This window comes from Apteryx mantelli, chromosome 15, assembly GCF_036417845.1.
Source record: "Apteryx mantelli isolate bAptMan1 chromosome 15, bAptMan1.hap1, whole genome shotgun sequence".
Lineage (NCBI taxonomy): Eukaryota > Metazoa > Chordata > Aves > Apterygiformes > Apterygidae > Apteryx > Apteryx mantelli.
Window position 1 is genome coordinate 4319845 of NC_089992.1, and position 19323 is coordinate 4339167.

Below are 19323 nucleotides of genomic sequence, written 5' to 3' on the forward strand. Positions count from 1 at the left end.
ATTTCAGCAATTCCTAATGCATGAATTCCCTTACAAAGCATGTGTGTGGTGGGGGGTTTCTATAGGAGTTAGTCTGAATTTAACAACAAAAGGCTTCTCTTAAAAAAGTGATGAAGCAGCCCATCCAATATTTTCCAGAGGTCTATCCTGACATTCACATTATTCTCCTGTTACCTTAAATCTTGAAATGTATCTACTTAAAATGCATCCTGAGACAGAAAGGAAATACAAGGTTATTTTTGCAGGTTTTCAGAAGCAGGTCTTCCCTGCACCCCCCTCCCACAAAACCTCCCCCCCCCCTCAAGCCTGATCCCATCCCAGCTCTGAGATTGGGTCAGAAGGAACTTACCCACTGGGATAGTTCTGCCCTGGATTTTATCAGCCCATCCAGCATAATATCGAAGTGTCTTTATACAACCTTCCAGGTCAATGAAATAAGCCTGCAGAAAAGGTTTTCCTGTGTCCATTGTTTCCAGAGTCTGAAACAACAAATCACGTGCACTGTCAGACATGTCAATATTTTTCTTTTTAAAAAAGCTTTTAGACAAACTCCTCAATTTTCTTTTGCCTTATGCTGCAGACATGGGGTTTCCTTCCCTCACCTTATATTGAGGAACAAGTTAGTTAATACAAATAAAGTAGGATGGAGACAACTAGTCTCAGTAACCCTGACACATGCACAGGTTGCCTTGTTCAGTGATTGCAATGAAACTGTCTTCTGGAAGCTCCCACAAGGTGGCTGTGGGTGGGACACAGGGCGGTGGTCTGGGGCACTGCTCAGATGCAATGCAAGTGTCATGACTTCACTGTAACTGACCCTCCAACACAGATGTTCTGGATTCCAGATGGTGTCACTGAAATCAGTCTGACCCACTTTTATTTGGAAATCTACTTTGCTTCCTGCTTCACAGTATTAAAAGCATCCTCTGAAAAGCCTCTTTTGTCCACAGGATGATAGAAAACACATTTTTTACAGAGTTCTAGTAAAGTAACCTTTGGGCTCAGATCTGTGCTTACACTGAGGCAATGGAGAAGCTGCTTCACTGAAGTCGCACTAACGTTGAGCTGCGCTAAGTGGAGTCCAGTTTGGGCCTGTGTCCTTCTTGCAGTTCTGGACATTAGCTCAGTGAATGCTTTGTTCTCTACTCAGGTCATTAAATGCGATATTGGTGGAAATGGCCAGCACATCCATAAAGGAAGTACTATCCCTTGGTAGACTGAAACATCTTTGTTTACATATGAAGTCATACCCTGTCATCTTCCACAAACATTAGGGTCCAAACGGCACTCAAAAAGACATTCCCCTTGGAATGACTAGGATTATTATCCGCTCTGAACGTCTGCTAAAATGACTGATTTTTATAAGTCATTACTTAGCATGCAGCCAAGGCAGCTACGGCTGATTTTCTGCAATGAGAATAACAATGCCAGACAAGCCCTCCCAGATCAGAAGGACAGCAGAAAGCTAGAAATGAGTGCCCTGGTTTATGGAAAAAGGAGGTCCCTCTGAAGTTACACCAAGAAATGGGCAGAAAATGAACAGGGTTTATTCACACACACATATTCTTTTTTTCCCCCCTTTTATTTGTGGGCCAGAACTGCCCTCAGACCTGGAGGTTTTGTTTCTGCCCTGCTGAAACTGGAGTCTGCCATGTGGTTCAGAGACACTGCTGAGGGAAGAGACCCAGCTCAAAATAGTCATGCAAGTACAGGCTCCTAAGCACATCCCACATGCCTTAAGTACTGCTGGCCTCAGGGGGACTTCAACTCAGTAACTCAGTATGCAATAGCACTGCATGTCATGAATGCCATACTCCTGAAGACAAGCAGAGCAAAAGTGCTGCGCTGAACTGGTGATGGAATTGGGTATGGACAGACAGCAACTCTAAGCTGAGAGATGCTAGGATTTGGGGGAGATCTGGAAAGATGCACAAGTCCCACGGAGTCTCAAGGCTTCTACCACTGCAGCACATTTTAGCTCAGATCCTTCTCCCCTTCTTCTATACCAGAAGGATTCCTTCCTCAGGACAGGATGGGGAATCATTAGCAATAGTTCTTCAGTGCAGAAGTCCAAGTTAACACAGCTTCATGGCTATAAAGAGATTTTCCTGAGCCAGTACGCTCAGTAGGGAAAGAAACAGTTCCCACTTACACACATTTTAAATATTGGATAACATCCAACAAGGGAAAGATTCTCTCTTTCCAGACCCCCTCTTTTTAGGGGAAACAGTTTGCAAAGAAGCCAAAGAGGCCTTGCATCTTTGTAATAAAGAAGGACCAACTGAGTTTCTCTTTTTTAGGTATGTGAATGCTACCTAACCTGGGAGACAGATATGAATATTGATGACTGTTAAACCAAGAGAGAATACATTTATTGCTTTAAAAATTGTAAGCATTAATATTTATAATCTCTTCAATCACTAGCTAAAGTTTGAGAAGAATTCAACCATATACAAGAACCAACAGCCATTTTCTAAGACCCCCAAAATCATCCAGTAGAAAGAGGAAGATAAGCTGTAAGTTCTCCTTGGACCCATCTGTTCTACAGAAAGGGGGAGAGAGAAAAAAGAAAGAAAAGCTATGCATCCAGTTCCAGAGAATATATATGGTCAGTGTGAGAGCTCTAAACACACCAGAGAGAAAGTTTGAGCCTGTGCCACTGTTACTTGTTTCTCTGAGTGGGAAACACTGGGACTGTTTCTCACTCTAGACTCTCCAAAAGACAAGGCCAAATCCCTTACTCCTGTATGGGAGAAAAGGAAAAGAATTAGGTCAAGTTTGAACTGTGGTTCTCCTTTGGAAACGCTGAAATCTGTAATACAGGACTGGGATAATAAAGTCCAGAATGACATATGAGAAATGAATTCAGGAAGAATTTGCAGCTGTCACTGCCCAACACCAAAGCCCATCAGCTCTGAAAAAGCTACCTGGCTTCCCAACTGTACAGCACAAAGAACAGGGATGGGAGCGGGCAGCCTAAGTCAGCAGTGGGCACAGGGAAAAGAGGAGCCAGAAGGTAGGTCCTTACTGTGGGATTCCTTCCTCCCTAGAGACCTTAAAAGGGACGTGACATGAGACAGGGATGCAGCAAAACTGGAGGGATGGAGCCGAGTTATCAGCCAGTGCTGCTGGTTCATCATTGTTCCCCAATCACTATACTTACTGCAAGGATGACTCTGTCTCGCTCAAGAAGATCAGCCAGCTTGTGCAAGAGCCGTCCTCTGCTTAAGGCATCCATCTGTCTCCATAGAGATCCCCTCTGGAACGCTGCCTTTGCTGCTTCCACTGCATTATCCACATCAGGCTGGAGCAGCCAGGCAAACAAGAAAATATTAGGTTACAACAAAAGGTGCTGGACAGTGGCACAGAGACCCCAGAAGGCTGCCTCATAGGTGATGCTGTGGTGGCTAAAACCTAGTTGTCTGACAAGACCACCTCCATTTTGCTCCTGGGATCTTGTAGGCTTAGGTCCAAGTCCAAGTGGCTTCAGACATCTTGGGTCCGGCCTGGGCTGATAAACAACCTGGGGTCAAAGTGCCAATAGGGTCTTTCAAGGGGAATTTTATGCAACTGGTTTGTTTACAGAATAATCCAGAACCATGTTCCTGCCAGTATAGCATGTAAATGACAAAACAGGGAAAATGGAGAAACAAGATTTCAGTGCTGTTCCCATTAGAGCTTCCCAAGTATGACAGATCCTTGGTCTGCATGGATCAGCATCCTCTAAACAAACGTGGGATGGAAAGTAACTCATGAGAGAGACCATGGTTTTAGCCAGGGGAACAATCACAGTTCTGACCCCTCTCTTCAGTCCCACCTTCTCCCATGCGAACCCACATCAATAACAATTAACACACTAAGAAAGCTCCCTTAGATCCTAGATTGTGCTTCAAGAATACTTCCACCAGTCAGGAAGGGTTTGCACATCACCCAGTGGTAGGGCAGAAGCATTCCAACTAGAGGGACTTAGTGGCACAGTGCCACTCTCTCCTTCTCTCCAATTGCTTTACTGCATCCTGGACCAAATCCAGCTCTGTTTACATAAGCAGCTACTCAGGAGGGCAGTGAATTCCCTGGGAATGGCAGTGTGGGAAGAGAGGGAAGCTCCATACATTTGCTCTGGCCACAGCATGCCCCAGCAGACTGCTCCCCCCCTCCCACCCAATATGCATTGATTAAAAAGTGAAGTCAAGGACAACCTCCCTGGCCAATGAAGTCAATGGGAATGCTGCCATCAACATCCACAAAGTCAGGACTGTACCCCAAGCATATATATAAAGCGTATTTCACCCTGGCTTTGGACAGGATCCTGCTCTGTGTAATGTCTGGCACAGCCAGTTGTCTCTCACTCCAGTTGATGGAGAACGCTTTGCATCTCACCACAACATGTGGCTCAGGGGGATGGGAAAGGAGGGAGGGTTTCAGGCCTTGATTGCTGCTCATAGCACCTCGCTAGCAGCTCTCACACGTCGTATCTCAAGTCCTGTCCAGTCAGGCTGGATCACGCTCCCCTGCAGTATGGGATACAACTGCGAGGTAACCCCCACACTATTCCAGCAAGGACTGGCCATTCCCCCTCCAGGGGGAAGGTTGCGGTGCTGAACCAAGGAAAATGCTATAGGGAAACACAATGTCTTCCTACACTGAAGGTTCACAGAGAAAACTGCAAGTCATCATCCACTGAAATGACACCTTGGACTAAATTTGGCTCCTCTTCTTTTCAGGTAGATTACACAGCTTAAAAATAGGCTGACATATGCTGCTGAGAAAAGAACTCCACCCTTTCAGAAGGGAGCTGGTGAGGAAGCCATTATAAGAAACTTGTGCTGTTACAGGGTGTTAAGAATGTCTCTGGTCAAGCAAGGGTGGCTGCAAGGCAGAGGCAGCAGAGCAACTGTTGTATGTTCACACATCGGTCCTCCCTGGTGCCTGTCACTGACAGGCAGAATGGGGTCAGAGACCTGGGGCTGTGCTCGAGGCATGGTTTGCTCCAGCTGAGTTAATCTGGATTCAAAATAACTGGCACATCACAAAAGCCAGAATGCACCACCAACTGCTGTGCATTTATGTCCTCTCCATCCTGCCTGCTGGAACGAAGACTCAAGCTGCAAGAAGGCAATATTTTAAGTGACAAAGCAGACGAGAAACACGAGAAGTGCATCAGGTTTGATCACATCTTTCCTTAGCAGTGATTAATCAGCTTCTGTGACCAGGCAGGGAGCAACAGTGTTCAGAGAGTCAGGTCTGCAGTGCTGGGCTGCAGCCTGTGCCACTGGTAGAGCGTTCACAGCACTGAGTGCCAACGGCATGGTCCTGGCACTCACAGGAACAGGGATGAGATGGCCGTGTGGGCAAAGGAATTCAGCACGTGCCCAGATTTTCCCCACCCTCTAAACGTGGGAGCACCTTAGCCCTGCTGCAGCTCCTGCAAATGCTAGCGGTTGTCTGCTGGAGTGGTGAGACCCAGGGAACTCGCCGAGGCTCTGACCTGTCCCAGGAGTCTCTTGCTCAAACACAGGCAGAGGGAGCAGCTGTGCTGAACAGCACAGCCTGTGTGGGGGCAGAAGGAAGGGAAGATCCTGCAGGACAGCTGGACAGCCATTACTGCTACTCCGATAGAGGCACCCATCCCTGTGGGTTGCAAGGATGCACTCACACCAGCCAGTGAGAAAGGCAGCAGCATTCCTGACAAGCAGACCACAGTCCCTCTCTTCTCCCCTTCTCCCTTGTCTCCCCATTTTGACTGCAAGCTACTGTGATTACAGAGAAGCTGCCCTGAGCCTCTTCCCCTGAAACCCTGCATGTTGGTGATGCTCTACTCAAGGAAAAGAAAAGCAGTGAAGCACTTGGGCTTTGCCCTTTTCCTGCAGAGATCACCGCTGAACACACTCTTTTAGAGGCAGTGGAAAAAGTGCATCTTTACTGATGACAATGTCATAGTGCTGCTGTCCAGAGGCTCTGGATGGGTGATGATTATGTGGTCAGTTATATTCATTCTTGTCCCTTTCCTTCTTAGATATTCAGGGCACATACACTCAGTGGCTTGGGGATTGCAGTCATTAACAGACAAGCAAAAAAGCTTCCCCAAAACACCCTCAAGGGCAACACTACCAAGTGAGATCTTGTAAGCCAGCACACTCTCAATAGGCCTGAGAGCTCAGACCAGCAAAAACAAGGAAATTCTTAAGGAGGGCTGAAATGCCATTCTTAATCCATCCTGTTATGACTAGGCATTAGGGGAGTCTGAATGGTGTGTTCATTACAGGGATGTTGCAATAGGTAGGCACAATGCGTGACAAAGACAGACTCATAACTGTCAAGGTGCCAAGGACACACAGCAGTATACAAAACCACAAGGAGGAGGTCTGCGCGTCCCAGTGCTCAGTTTTGATCTATACAAAATTTATTGAGTATTACATAAAAAGCTCCACTAAGAGAATATTAAGATTGCAAAGTCAAGCACTGGAGTGTTGGGAAATGCCAGAAAACCTTTACACCTACCCTGGGTGCTTGTGTTATGATACAACCCCCAGTTACACAACCGCATACCATTTTCCCCTGAACAAACTCACGTGGATCTTTGTTCTAATCTACTTCCTCCACCTTCCTCCTCTACTGCAAGTCTGGCTCATCATTGCTCTACTTGTGTCCTGCACCTTCTTCCTCTCTCCTGCCTCAAGCACCAAGCTACAGAGCACATTGGAGACCATCACCCCGCAGTCCCTGTTCCTCATACTGCCAGAGCTGGGAAAACACCTGCAAAGAAGGTCTACTTCTGGCTCAATGTAGACAATACAGTGCTAGGAGACATGCAGGGATGGAGTACGCCCTGTGGAGACTGTCTTACTTTGATTCAATTGCTATTTCTTTGAAAAAACTCCACTGCACACATCCTTGGAAAGGCATGTTTCTGACACAGGGCATGAGCATACTTCAGCTGCTCAGTCAGAACAGGTTCAGAGCTCCCCTGCAAGCCCTCTGCAAACAGTCTACACATTGCACTGGTGTAAAGTTTGAACCAAAGTTTCAATCAGCTGCGAACAGCATCTTAACAGTGGAAAGTGTACAAAAGCATTAGCTACAGCATTACCAGTCTGCTGGAGGGGAAATAGTCTGCTGCAGGGAGTAAAATGGCTGCATCCTCTTACCTCAGCCTGCCCTTGCAGTACGAAAGGGGCAGGATGCCCGTGAACAAAACCCCCTTATAATACTTCAAAGATCCACGTAGGAGGGAGCACTGCTCAGAAACGACTGTGACAAAACCACAGCTCTGCCCTGTGGAGGCAAACTCGCTCTGCAGAAAGCCAGTCTGCACAGCTGCAGCCCTGCTGCCCAGGCTCGGTGGCAGCCAGCTGACCCAGGCACTCCTCTAAGGAGGCAGCCCCCTTCCCCCAGCCCTTGCTGACAAGCTGCTAGAAAACAGCCCATCTCCAAGTGTTAGTGACAGCACCAGAGAAATGGCAACGGCTCAAGTATTTTTGCCTTGACACAGTAACAGCAAGAAAGGGTGGAAGGTTCTGGGGCTGCATCATTCACTGGGGGCAGAAATCTACTGAAGAAATTTATTCCTGTCACAGTTATCAACCTGCAAACACTTGGGACACCTGGTGCTTATTTGGAAGGCAGAAAGCCTCTGAGCATCCAACAGAAGCATTTGCCATTTTATTTTCAGTGCTTCTTTCCCACCTGAGACTTCCCTTTATCACCCTATCACTTCAAAAGGCATTTCTGTCTTAAATTTTTTAACTGTGGAACAAACAAAACCTTTGCTCCTAACCTTATAAAATATTGGCCAAGTTTCAGAACCAGAATAAATTGTCATTGCCAAGGTATTAGCTGCCAAATTCCCACCTGTCACGTGCAGCCTAACCAAACATACTTGGCACGGCCAGGGAGGGGCAGGTTTCTGTTTGGGGTTAGGGAGGCAGAGTCCTGCTGCCAGTCAGTCTGAAGGCAAGCCCAAGGCAAGCACAGCCCAGCCAGCACCAGGAACTGCCACCCATCCTGTGGTCCTGACCAGCACAGCCAAGCAGGGCTGCCCCGGGGGGCAAAGATAAGGGAAAGCACCACCCAACACAGCTCACCACTTTCTGCGGTAACAGGGAGCTTCAACCCAACAGACTGGAGTCAGATTTAGGATGGGGATGTTCAACCAGGGCAGAGGAAGTTTCAGGGGATTCAATTGGCCCAGAGGACAGTGGGACACAGTCAAGTATCACCAGCAGTCAAACAGCTGGTTTGGGACATTTTTGACCCCTAACTCAGCCTTTTAATTAACTGAAGTCTTGGTCTAGCCCCACTCAATCTGTCCCACAAACCTACTTAGAGCAGAAAAAATTGGTGTGATGTAAAGAGGTGGAAGAGGAGGCTTTTAGCACCCAAGGTGCAGCTAACTTATATCCTTGCCTCCAATTATTCTACACACCTACAAGTCAGGGACCTGTGCTGAGCATCCACGGGCAGAGGGCTCCACTGACTAGCTCCAAGGAAAGGTTTTCAGTGACTCTCCTGCAAACCAGAAGCTGAAAGCTACTACTCTTGTACTCAGGTGGGGACAAGTCTCAAGGAGACAAGCTGCAATACCAGTCTTTTAGTTCTGCATAAAAATTTTCCTTGACTAAGTCATTAAGCAGCAGGCTTGAAATACTCATGTAATGCTCTGTAACTGCTTGAGGAGACACTTAGCTCAGGGAACACCACCAGAGTCATGGTTTCTGCCTAGCAAAAACCAATTGCATCAGAGTTAAAGTTAACTCCATCATCATTTACATGCCACTGCAATTAAACACAATTAAGCATCCTATCCAGTTAATATAATGGAATTACACATAATGTTAGATTCTGCCCCCATCTGCAATTACCCCATGGATGAAACAATCCACCATAGCAATATGTCTCCAAGAAGGCTACTTCTAGTGCCATCCAAAAAGAGAACTGCTACCTTACGTGCCACATGCAGGAAGGCTGGGGGCTTGTTATGATCAAGTACGTCTGGTCTCCTCTCCAGAAGGGTCAGGCTCTGTCCACTTACACAGTACAACACCAGAAAACACTTTGTCCCTGCTCAACTAGTGTCACCTCTACCAGCAAAGGATCCTCAAGGCAGCTACATAGTTGGAAACCAGGCATCCAGCCTCACAAGTGTTGGGCAAGCTTAGATACTGAGAAAAAGATACCACAGTACAGGGAGAAGTGTCCCACACTATTACTTCTTGCCAGCAGCAATGAGCGGCCAAAGCCCTGGTATGGCAGGGAAACCATGAATCACCTTCCCGTGACATATTACGAGAAGCAAACCCTTTGGCCAGCTCTTCCCCATACAGCAGTCCTGTTGGCCCCTGCGTGATGGGCTGTTTTGTACAAAGTGCCACATCCAACTGCTCTTCACCTCAAGCTGTTACCAAACCCAAGCAGTTGTGTCCCAGGCTACAGTACAGTGCTCCAAAGCCAGAGACCATTAATGTTCTTGAGAGATACTGGTTTTGTTTTAACTGACAATTGTCATGTTTGTGTAGGATACCAGAACCCATGATACCAGTCGGAGGAGTATCACCACAGGGGATCTCTAACAGAAGGCAGGTACCATTTGTGTGACTGAGCTTAAATTTTCCCCAAGCACTCAGATTATTTGTTGATTGTTTTTAAAAGAAGGATGAGTTTCAGTTCAGTGTCTAACAGGTTGCCATGCAGCATTTGGATAAACCACTCCTAACATGAGACCCAAGTTCTGTCAGGAAAGTTCACTTAGAGCAGCTACTTCTTTGCAGCTTTAAAACATATGAATGATGCTGAATCTCATTCCTGTGCCAGTGTTCAGGGGGCATTTCCTGTATTGATCTGTAAGAGAAAGTGACTCAGCTGAGCTGAACAGGACTGATCCCACCCACCCAGTGTAATCCTCAATCAGCACATCCAGCGTTCCAGGCCTCCTGCTCAGTCTGGCCAGTTGTATATCATAGTTAAAAGCCAGTTTTTCCTCTGTGTCCTTTCCTAAACAAGGAAATCCCTTGGAAGCTGTCTTTTGCCTGCCTTCCCAGCAACACTTACCTTGTCTCCTTCCTCAATGTCACAAATTTTCTCCAGCGTTGAGGGGTTGTAGGTGGGAAACTTCTTTCCACTTGTGGAGTCATGCCATTCATTGTTAATAAATATCTGAATAGAGAGCAAGAGGAGGGGAAGAAAGAAAGCACTGATGCAGGTGATGTAAAAAAAGAAAAAAAAAAGAGATACAAGTACTCCTCAAAGGTCCTGAGGATCCTCAGTTTCCACTGATGGTGGAGCCAAGCGCATGCAGGCCCTCCCTGCAAGGCTCTGTGTTTGTGATACAGACAGCATTCAGGCAAACTAGAACCTGAGCCAGAGAACAGACCAACAAGCCTTCGTATATCCAGTCAGTTTTGAGTGAGAAGACGACAGAGGATGGGGCCCACACAGTATAACACCATAATCTGGCAATGAGAAACAGACAGTTTTTCAAATACATCTCCATGGGAACAAGAAGCAGACACCAAGAGAAATCCATACGGTTCAGGCAAAAGGAGCCCCTTGTTATGTGTTACAATGGAAATGTCAGCACACAATATTATTTGGTTGTTTGTACCCTGCCCTGGGCTACTTCCATGACTTGGCCCTCAGCACTGACCAGAGGATGGTAAGTACGGGCTCAGTTCTACCCCACCATGCCTTGTCACAGGATAGATCAAGCCTCCCACGTCACTTGGAGTCGTCTGTGACAAGATTTAAGTGTTTCAAAATATTGCATTTCCAGAGCAAGAACAAACAGTCCCAGTGTTGCGTAACTGAAAATGCATTAAATACTAGAGTGCTGTTACTCACTGTAAACAGAACATGAATACCTATATACAAATAATTGATTCAACATGCATCTTATCCACACTGATCTAACTTGGCAGTGTTATGTTTTATAAATAAAGAAACTTTAAATAAGATTAGAGGAAACAATCTTTATTAGTACCCCGTTAGCGGCTGTAAGCTAGTACTTTTACTTGGAAGTCTTCCATGTTTGCAATCTTGCCTATGAGTCTCTACACACTACAAGGAGATTAATGTTGCATCCCCTACATCTAAATTCCCACCACTTCGGGTCATAATTTTCTTTCTTCGAGTAGCTTTTTTCTGAAATGAGTTCTTCCCTGACTATTTCTGCAAAAGCATCTGATACACAACTGGAACAGATGCTGCATTTTTATGCCCACCTGTTTTGATCAGGCCCAGGAGAAAGAAAATTCAGTGCGACAAGTTGCCAAATGAAGTCACAAGAAAATCTGCAACATTAGAAATATTAATTAACTTGACATTAATGCTCCTAAAGTACTTCTGTTTTCCAAGTGCTGCATTTTAATTATATAGAAAGAAAACAGTACATTAATTCTAGCTGGCCCTTGTTTCACAAATGAAGAAAGCCACATTATAAATGTAAGAGATAAGAAGGACTGTAACATTACAGACTAAGGACTAGGGGATACCGTTTTTCTCAGTCCCTGCATTAAACATTAATTCTACGGGTTGGGGTGGGAAGGCAATGTCCCTGTAACAAGTGCTGGAACACAGGAACGATGGAATCAGACTGTTTTAAATACAAGATACACTGGCATGATTCTGGGAGTCATACCGCATAGCTTGAGCCTTCAGTATGGGGAGTCAAACAAAACAAAAAACAAGAAAACCCACGCAATTGGAACAGTTTATCAGCGGTTCATGCAACATGCCTAGAACGCGGGACATTAGATGGTGGACAGACCACTTCCAACACACATCCAGCTCACAAGTATTAAGCTGCTCTATAAGTAATATGTGTGAAAATTGTTGAAAATCTTCCTTTCTTCTCTCCCAGCCCAGTAACTGGTAGAACCGAAAATAAGATCTCCACCGAACAGAGGAAAGTGTACCGTCAGCTGTAAACATCTGGTGAAACTCAGAGCTTGTAGAAAACCCCTCACAGTTTTATGAAAACTGACTGCTGCTCATTATTTTCTCAGATGCACTGGGAGCATCAAAGCAGATGTCAAACTCACACTTGCAATTAACACTGGTTTCTACTTCTAAATACGTATCTAGATACCTTTAGTGCACAGTCTCTGGCTAAACTCTGGAGAATAAAAAAAGCATGTTTTAAAACACACACGGCTGCAGGATCAGACCCCAAAGGAGTATTTAAAAATGTTCACAACAATAAAAATAACACAAAACAGAACATTTGGATGTTTAAGAAGAATTCTCTACTGGCCGTGCCCATGTCGGACACAGGGAAGGGAGCCATTTGTGCAGCATTACGCCATTCCGCAATCAGCAACTGCGGATACAATTTGCTGATAAGTGACAAGTTTATCTTTAAAAAAAGAGTGGATAAATTTGGGATGTTCAAAATTAATTGAGTCCAGTGATTACCACTAATTGTTAATCTGTTTCAGTTCTTTGGACACAATTCAAATCAACACCTCACTGGAACAGCTATCGCCGTTTACTCTCTCTCACTGCAAGGGAATGAAGTTCAAGGTCTGCACCTTTTTACGCTTAATAACAGTAACAGTAATTAATAGGCTCCCCTCCAGCCCTTTTCATCCAGCCACATAGTTCAAGTTATGGCAATCAAGGCCGCCTAGAAGTGTAACGAGCCTGGGTATTTTCCCCAGCGCAGAGGCAGCGGTTAGGCTGCTGTGGAACAAAAAGCGGCAGGGCTATCGCAGCGCTACGGCTGCTTCGGGAGCAGGGATCGCTGCGGCGGCGCTCAGCCCCGCGCTACGGCCAACATCATGTCCGAAGGACCGAGTGTCTCGCGCTCGGGAGCCTTCGGAGAGATCCCAGCGGTCAGGGCGCCGCAGCGGCTTTCAGGGAAGCTCTGGGAGCCAAGTGGAGCGTGTTCACGCTGGTTTTTCTACCTTAACTCCTCGTCCTGCAGGGAGGCCGCGAGCAGCTCCATCAGGGTGGAGAAGACGACAGGAAGGGCATCAAAACCGCTCACTTTACGGAGCTGCTGGATGGCCTCAACCCCGCTCCGCGAGCCTTTCCTTAGGCCCAATCCTGCCAGACGCTGTCCCTCCTCCCGGCATTCGCCAGAGCCCAAAAACATTCGCTGGCACCAGCCCCATGGAGGCCCGATCCTGCCTCAGCGCTGCAGGGAGCCTTGCGCCGATCCCACGGATAAAACCCACCAGAGCAGCCTATTTTAAGCAGGCGCCATCCCACGTCCCGCCTCACCTCTGCACGGGGCGGCAGCCACCCACAAGGCGCCCAACACGCTAACGGATAGGTTTGGCGAGGGGAAAAGGGCCCCCACAGAGACCTACGAGGGGCCATGGCCGGCAGCACAAGGCTTTTTTTTTTTTTGAAGAATTAATTTGATTTCTTGGGCTTTGGGCATGGGGGAGACCACAGCACCCTTGGAGGCGACACCAGCGCCCACTCGCTTTAGGGACTAACACGCCCCTTGCATCCCCACGGGTTTGCTGTTTAGGGTATCAGAGAAGAAAAAAATAATAATAATTAAAAAAAAAAATCAAGCTGAGGGCATAAAGTAAAAAAGGAAAACTGTCACCACCAGCACGCACTCCGCCGAGGTGAGGCTCGGCTCAGCTCGGCGCGACGGCAGCTGCCCGCCCGCCGCCTCCCCTCGCGGCCGGGCCGCTCACCTTGGTGTACTTCACCTCCAGGCTGCGCAGGGGCCGCGGCAGCGGCGGCACTTTCCTGTCGGGCTGCCCGTTCTCCACGGCGCCGTTGAGCGCGGCCATGGCCGCAACGCGCCGCGCCGTCGAGCCCGCGCCGCCCTCTGCCGCTGACAGCCCGCGGCGCCGCCTTAAGAGCGCCGCCGCCCGCCCCCATTGGCCGCCGCCCCCGCGCGCGCCGCGCCGCGCCCCGCCCCCCGCCCGCCCGCCCCGTCGCGCGCCTCGCGCGGCCCTCAGGTAACGGGCGGCGCCGCCCCGCCGAGGCGCTGAGGGGGCGCGCGGGAGCCGTCGGGAGCGACGCCGCCCTTCGAGCAGCCCGCAAGGACATGGAACACGTCCGAAGTGACAGGTCTAGGCTCCGCGCCTGAACCAGTTCATGCTGCATTGCTTAACTCCGCGCTGAATAAAATATGTGTCAGGCTTTGCGGGCCGGGGGCCAGGGCGCTGGGAGCACCCTCGCGCCCCCACGCACCGACGATAGCGCAGCATATTTTCCATATAACGAGGGGCGCGATGCCAGCAGTTATCTTACAAAACGTTTCGCAGAATCTGTAATCCCCTGCAACAGTCAGCACTTTGCTGTTAAAGTGCTCAAAAGTACGCAGCTCCTCCGAAGGCAGATAGCCCATGGCATCACAGCGGCCTGAGGAGCTGGTGCTGATTCGGAAGGGAAAGCAGCGCTGACGAGCCCAGCCCTGCTCCCTGCAGCATCCAGGTCTTCTCGGAGGTCCCCTGTCCAGGCGAAAACCCCTCTCCTTCACGCACATTTCGTGAGAGCTGACGATAACTCAGAGAAGGATTATTTTCCCCACCACCTAAACATATTTATCAGACAAATCACTGCAGCTTTCTCTGTTGAGCTGTCAGTACTAAAGGACTCATCCTGCCTAGCAATAACAAGCTCAGATTTTCTCTTCGGATGACAAGGTGCTCCAATGATACATAATTTCTGGGAATAGCCTCAGATGCAACGGTGGAAATTAAATGAGCATTCTCATGAGCAATTAAATGAACAAACATTTATTTTTAAGCTGTCCATTTCTAACTGTTCAGCTGCCTTTTCCCACTAGAGCTGCACAGCCATCAAAGCCGGAAGAAACTCTTAAGCAAATCACCACATACTTCTGGTCCCAATAAAGAGGAATTTGGATCCAAGCTATCTTGGTTGTCATCAGCAGAACTACAAGCTGACTGATGAGATTCTGCAAGTCAAACTTGGAGACAGAAAACATTTCTGTCTATTCCTCTGGGCAAGACACAGCCACTGATCCGTTCCGGGGCTTGTGATGCACTCTGGTGACCGAACTTTTGGGGGCCTCTGGTAATTTGCCATTTCTGGTTTTACCATAATGGATCACAAGACTCCAGGCAATAATTTGACGGTTCTAATATCAGGGAGCGGGGAGGAAATAGTTATAAAGGTGGCACAGTACTGGTAGAATTAATCCATTTCCATTTGTCTTTTATTTTGCCTACAGAAATGCTCAGCTGAAGTGGAAAGTACTCTTAGTATTAGAGGACAAAATAGCTGGGGGGAGGAAAAAGATGAATAAGAAGTTCCAGGACAAGCAGTGTCTGAACAGTCATGCCAGTGGGTTGTCTCGTATGGAATGACCTTGTCTCTTCATCTCTCGTGAGGAGGATTTTTTAACAAGACATTCACGGGAAAATTATTTTATACATTATTGCTTAGCTCTTTGAGTTAATGTTGGCATGCCACGTGCTGTATCTAAGGTAAAAGTTCTGCATGCAAGTTTTTTGGGGTGTATAAGACTGTTTTAAAAGGTTGTCTGAAGTGAATGAATTAGGAGTCAGTGACACATAGATGAGCTGAAATAATACACCGACCAATATACATAGCTATAGGCAATATTTCCCTTAGTAATGTCACAAGAAAAGTAACAACACATTCCACCATCAAAGAGTTTTGCAGACACCGGCTGGTCCCTTTCTGGGCAAAATCAGTGCTACCATAGACAGGAACAATTCCGCCAGCCTCAGAAAGGAGATGCGTCCTCTGTCACCGGTGCTCGAATCAGATCCGCAGGGGTGAAAACGCTCGCTCCTCCAGACTGCTGAATGGTGAGCTCAGCGGGAGATGCGCTAAAGACACCCAGCAAACCAGCAGCAGAGCCCAGATCAGAACAAGTGAGAAATGCTTTATATTCATTCCCATGCTCCACGAGGGCAATGCCACCATTCAGATAGAAGAACTGAAAAAAATGGGTTTTACCTAAGTTTGTAACAGTTCGTAAATGTGTCAGAAGCAGACGCAAGAGGAAGAGCCTGTTAAACGAAAGGTCACATTACTATTGAGTCACTCTGTTATGTTCTACCGTTGCAGCAGTATTTACAGAGATGTCTGCAATATGTATCCTTAACCTGATGCACAGACGGGGAGAGCTGTGAATTTGCTGTTGCTGTGCTTCTCTGCAATACCATAGCTCACAGAAAGTTTCTAGACTGTGAGTACACCAGCTCTTCTCTGCCAGCCAGCACTGGGATTGCCTTTCCTGTTTGGGGTCAGACGTGTACACTCTTAAATCTGCCACCATAAATTAGACCTGATCACACTTTTCCCTGCCTGTCTATCTGTCTCTGCCAAGAGCAGTCTCAGGACATGTTCATGCTATGATATAGCTGCCTCCCTATCTGCTGTGCATGCTAAGCGTCTCTGCAGGAATTAATTTCTCAGACTTCCCAACGTCATTTAACCATAATGAGGGGGATATTGCTCATAATGACTCCCCCTCCAAATACTCTGTGCTCCTATATACTGGTGTCCTATGTCCTGACTCCGCACTGGGAGTGCAGGGGGGTTGTATCCAGAGGAACAGCGAAGACATCTCCAGATCACCAGATGGCATGGTGGCTCCAGACAACTTTAGCATCTTGCATGTGGATGAACCCAGATTTGGCAGTGGGGCAGATATTCACCTCCAGGACTGTGGTGTGCACCTGGCCCAGGCAGCCGCGACACAGTCATTGACAGATACTGTACAATTCGATCAACTGGTGTCTACGCAATATTTTGCAGCTAGACCCCAGCCTGTGCTTCAAGCTGACCGGGAGTCCTGTAGCTGTGTAGAGCAGTTAACATGGCACAGAGCCAAAGCTGATCGTGCTTCTTTTACATGCAGCCTGAAGCATATACACACAAACATACAGGCGTGCGTAAAACTACCCTAAAAGTCTACTGAGGCTGTACACTCAGTCATTCAATAGCTAAGAGTGATGAGAATTAAGCTTCCCTGTTTGGGGGTATTCTGATGAGTTGTAATCGAGTGATCAATGCCCTCTTCCTACATAAATCTCCCTCCCTCAGCATTAGCAGTGGCTGCTGTTCCTGAAAGAGCAGCTCCCCCACGTTTTTTTCTCTCCTCTTGTTTAATATGCAGCAACACGGCTTTTTACTGCCTATTATTCAAACTGTGCTTTGGGCACAATATTATTCATTTCCATACAGTTTTTCCGTGGTGCTCATCACAGCAGTGTCTGAGTGTTTCACGAGCAGCATTTTCTCTCCCAGTAGTTCTGAGAGGATGCTGTCCCTGTGCTACCAGTGAGAAAGAAAGGCAGGGGGCAATAAATTAAGAAAGGGTCCTCATCATTTTGAATTCCCAATATGAGTCACGTACAGTCTGAGTGCTTTAGAAATATGTTCAAAGCTCGGCTCCCACTGACCTCAGCTACAGCTGTAGTTGCACAACAAGCCAGGTCTGAAGATCTCCCACCTAAACACCCAGATAAGGTAGAATGCACAGCCCACCGGGCATTGCTCACCAGTGACTTTAGTCTGGGGGTTTTCTTATTTTTCAGTGCCAGATTTTGTACACTTACTATTCCTGTAACTTTGCCTTCTTTTTATACTTTTCTAGGGTTTGGGTTTATTTTTTTCTTGAAAATCATTATTCCATCACTCTTGATCAAACTCACCACAATATGGGGTAGCAGCAGGATGGATTGTTTTGAACTACGGTGTTTGGCATTTTACAGGCTCCCTGGTAGTAGTAGTAGACTGCAGCTTTGATACAGGCTGGCCACTTGAGGGGAGTGAGGCACATGGTCTCCCATGCAGGGTTGTTTTTTTTTCCCCAGGTATTTTTTGGCCACAAAATTCCAAGATCCACTCCAGGATCCAGAAACAAATGGGATCTAGTGAGCTCCCTCCACCTGGTTCCCTCCTCCCAGCCTGCTTCCTTATCCCGGACACAGAGAATACAAGGATGGAGAAGCTGTCCCTTAGATACCTATTTGAAGAAGCCAATTAGTAACAAAGGCACCTAATTGCTTATTTAAGTGCCTAAACAATTATGTAGCCATCTAATGGTAATTACTGCTGCTCGGAAGTTTGGCTTCTATAGGGTTTTGCTATGAGCTCATTGAAGCCAAGCCTGACCAGCCGCTGTGTAAAACAAGTAGAAGAAACGCTAGGGACTGAACGGCAGCACTCAGCTGTGAAGGACACTGCAGGCTACGCGGTACTAACGAAGAAGTCTGCCATTTTATACCACCGGTCAGACCAAGTTCTGTCGAGTTTATCAAAGTATTCACACGAATTTCAACAGGATTGTAATCCAGAAATATGCCTCTTTTTAAAGAAGAGCAGGCTGTTTTAAAGCTCCTTTGGAAATAGTATGTTTTATGTTCTTTTAAGTTAGTGCAAGCTATGCTGTGCCAGCTGATGCTAGTGGGGAAGGGCTGTATGCATCAGGTGTCTTGGAGGTTGAAGCAATCTGACCCCATGAACTTGTCATTCTCCCCAAATTTCTATCGATCGCCCTTCTCCTGCTCAGTCACTTTAAAGCATCCATTTTAACAGATCTGGGGCTGAAGAAGAATTTCTTTTCCCATTCCTTTTCATCTCCACAAAATCTGTCTGTAAAAGTGAAGAGAAGCAGCATGAGATACTGCAAGATGCTATTTGTGTAACACAGCAATCCATTTGTAATCCTAAATACCACCCCATGGGGCAAAACAAGCGTTCGGTGGTTCAAGATAAAAGAAAGCCTTTCTGTACTTTGCACTGTACTTATTTCATGAAGCAAAATCCCCAGTCAAGCTAATTTTCTTCAAACTAATTTCCTTCATGCATATCACAGGTATTAAACTGCGACTGTGCCACAGACTGGCCTTCTCTTTAGTTTCCTGCCTCCAAAAGTGAATCGGAAAAGTAAGTGGCAAGAAAATAGCAAACAGCTGAACTTTTTGAAGTTTCTTACATTAAAAGGACTTCTACTTTCTCTTGCGTACACTTCTCCCCGCCAGGCCTAGTGGTTGAAGACAGGGAGAGTGGGCGCAGGAACAGAAGCAAGTGTGTGATAACCTGCTGAGATAGCATCGAGCTGCGAAGGAGTCCAAGGACCTGTTTCCCACACACCATTCAGTGCGCCTGGCACCAGGAGCCCACGGTTTCCCCTCCCTGCATTGATCCAGCAATCCAGACCTGAGCGCTATTTTCCCACAAACAGCTATTGTTTGCAGGACTGGCAAATGAAAAAATAAATATGTTTGTTTTCTCCACAGATCACGTTGCTTCCTACTCTCCCTTGATAAGAAGCGTTTGGGGCTGGTGCCCAGGTTTTGTAAGCAGTGGTGTAAGCAGTAAGAGCCAAAAATGTGCTCTCTCCTTGTGGTCCTT

General features: G+C 47.1%; 1 protein-coding gene across 2 annotated transcripts in view; it reads right to left on the reverse strand.

The window, feature by feature from the left end:
• ALDH1A3 (aldehyde dehydrogenase 1 family member A3) overlaps positions 1-13762 on the reverse strand; it is a 39515-nt gene extending 25753 nt beyond the window's left edge. For both annotated transcript variants that reach the window (XM_067305553.1, XM_067305554.1), the window contains exons 1-4: positions 13650-13762; positions 10048-10152; positions 3164-3304; positions 350-479 (exon numbers count right to left, since the gene is read on the reverse strand). In XM_067305553.1, the coding sequence (XP_067161654.1) occupies positions 350-479; positions 3164-3304; positions 10048-10152; positions 13650-13748 (475 nt within the window). In that variant the 5' untranslated portion in view covers positions 13749-13762. The remainder of the gene's footprint in view (positions 1-349; positions 480-3163; positions 3305-10047; positions 10153-13649) is intronic.
• Positions 13763-19323: the final 5561 nt, after the last annotated feature.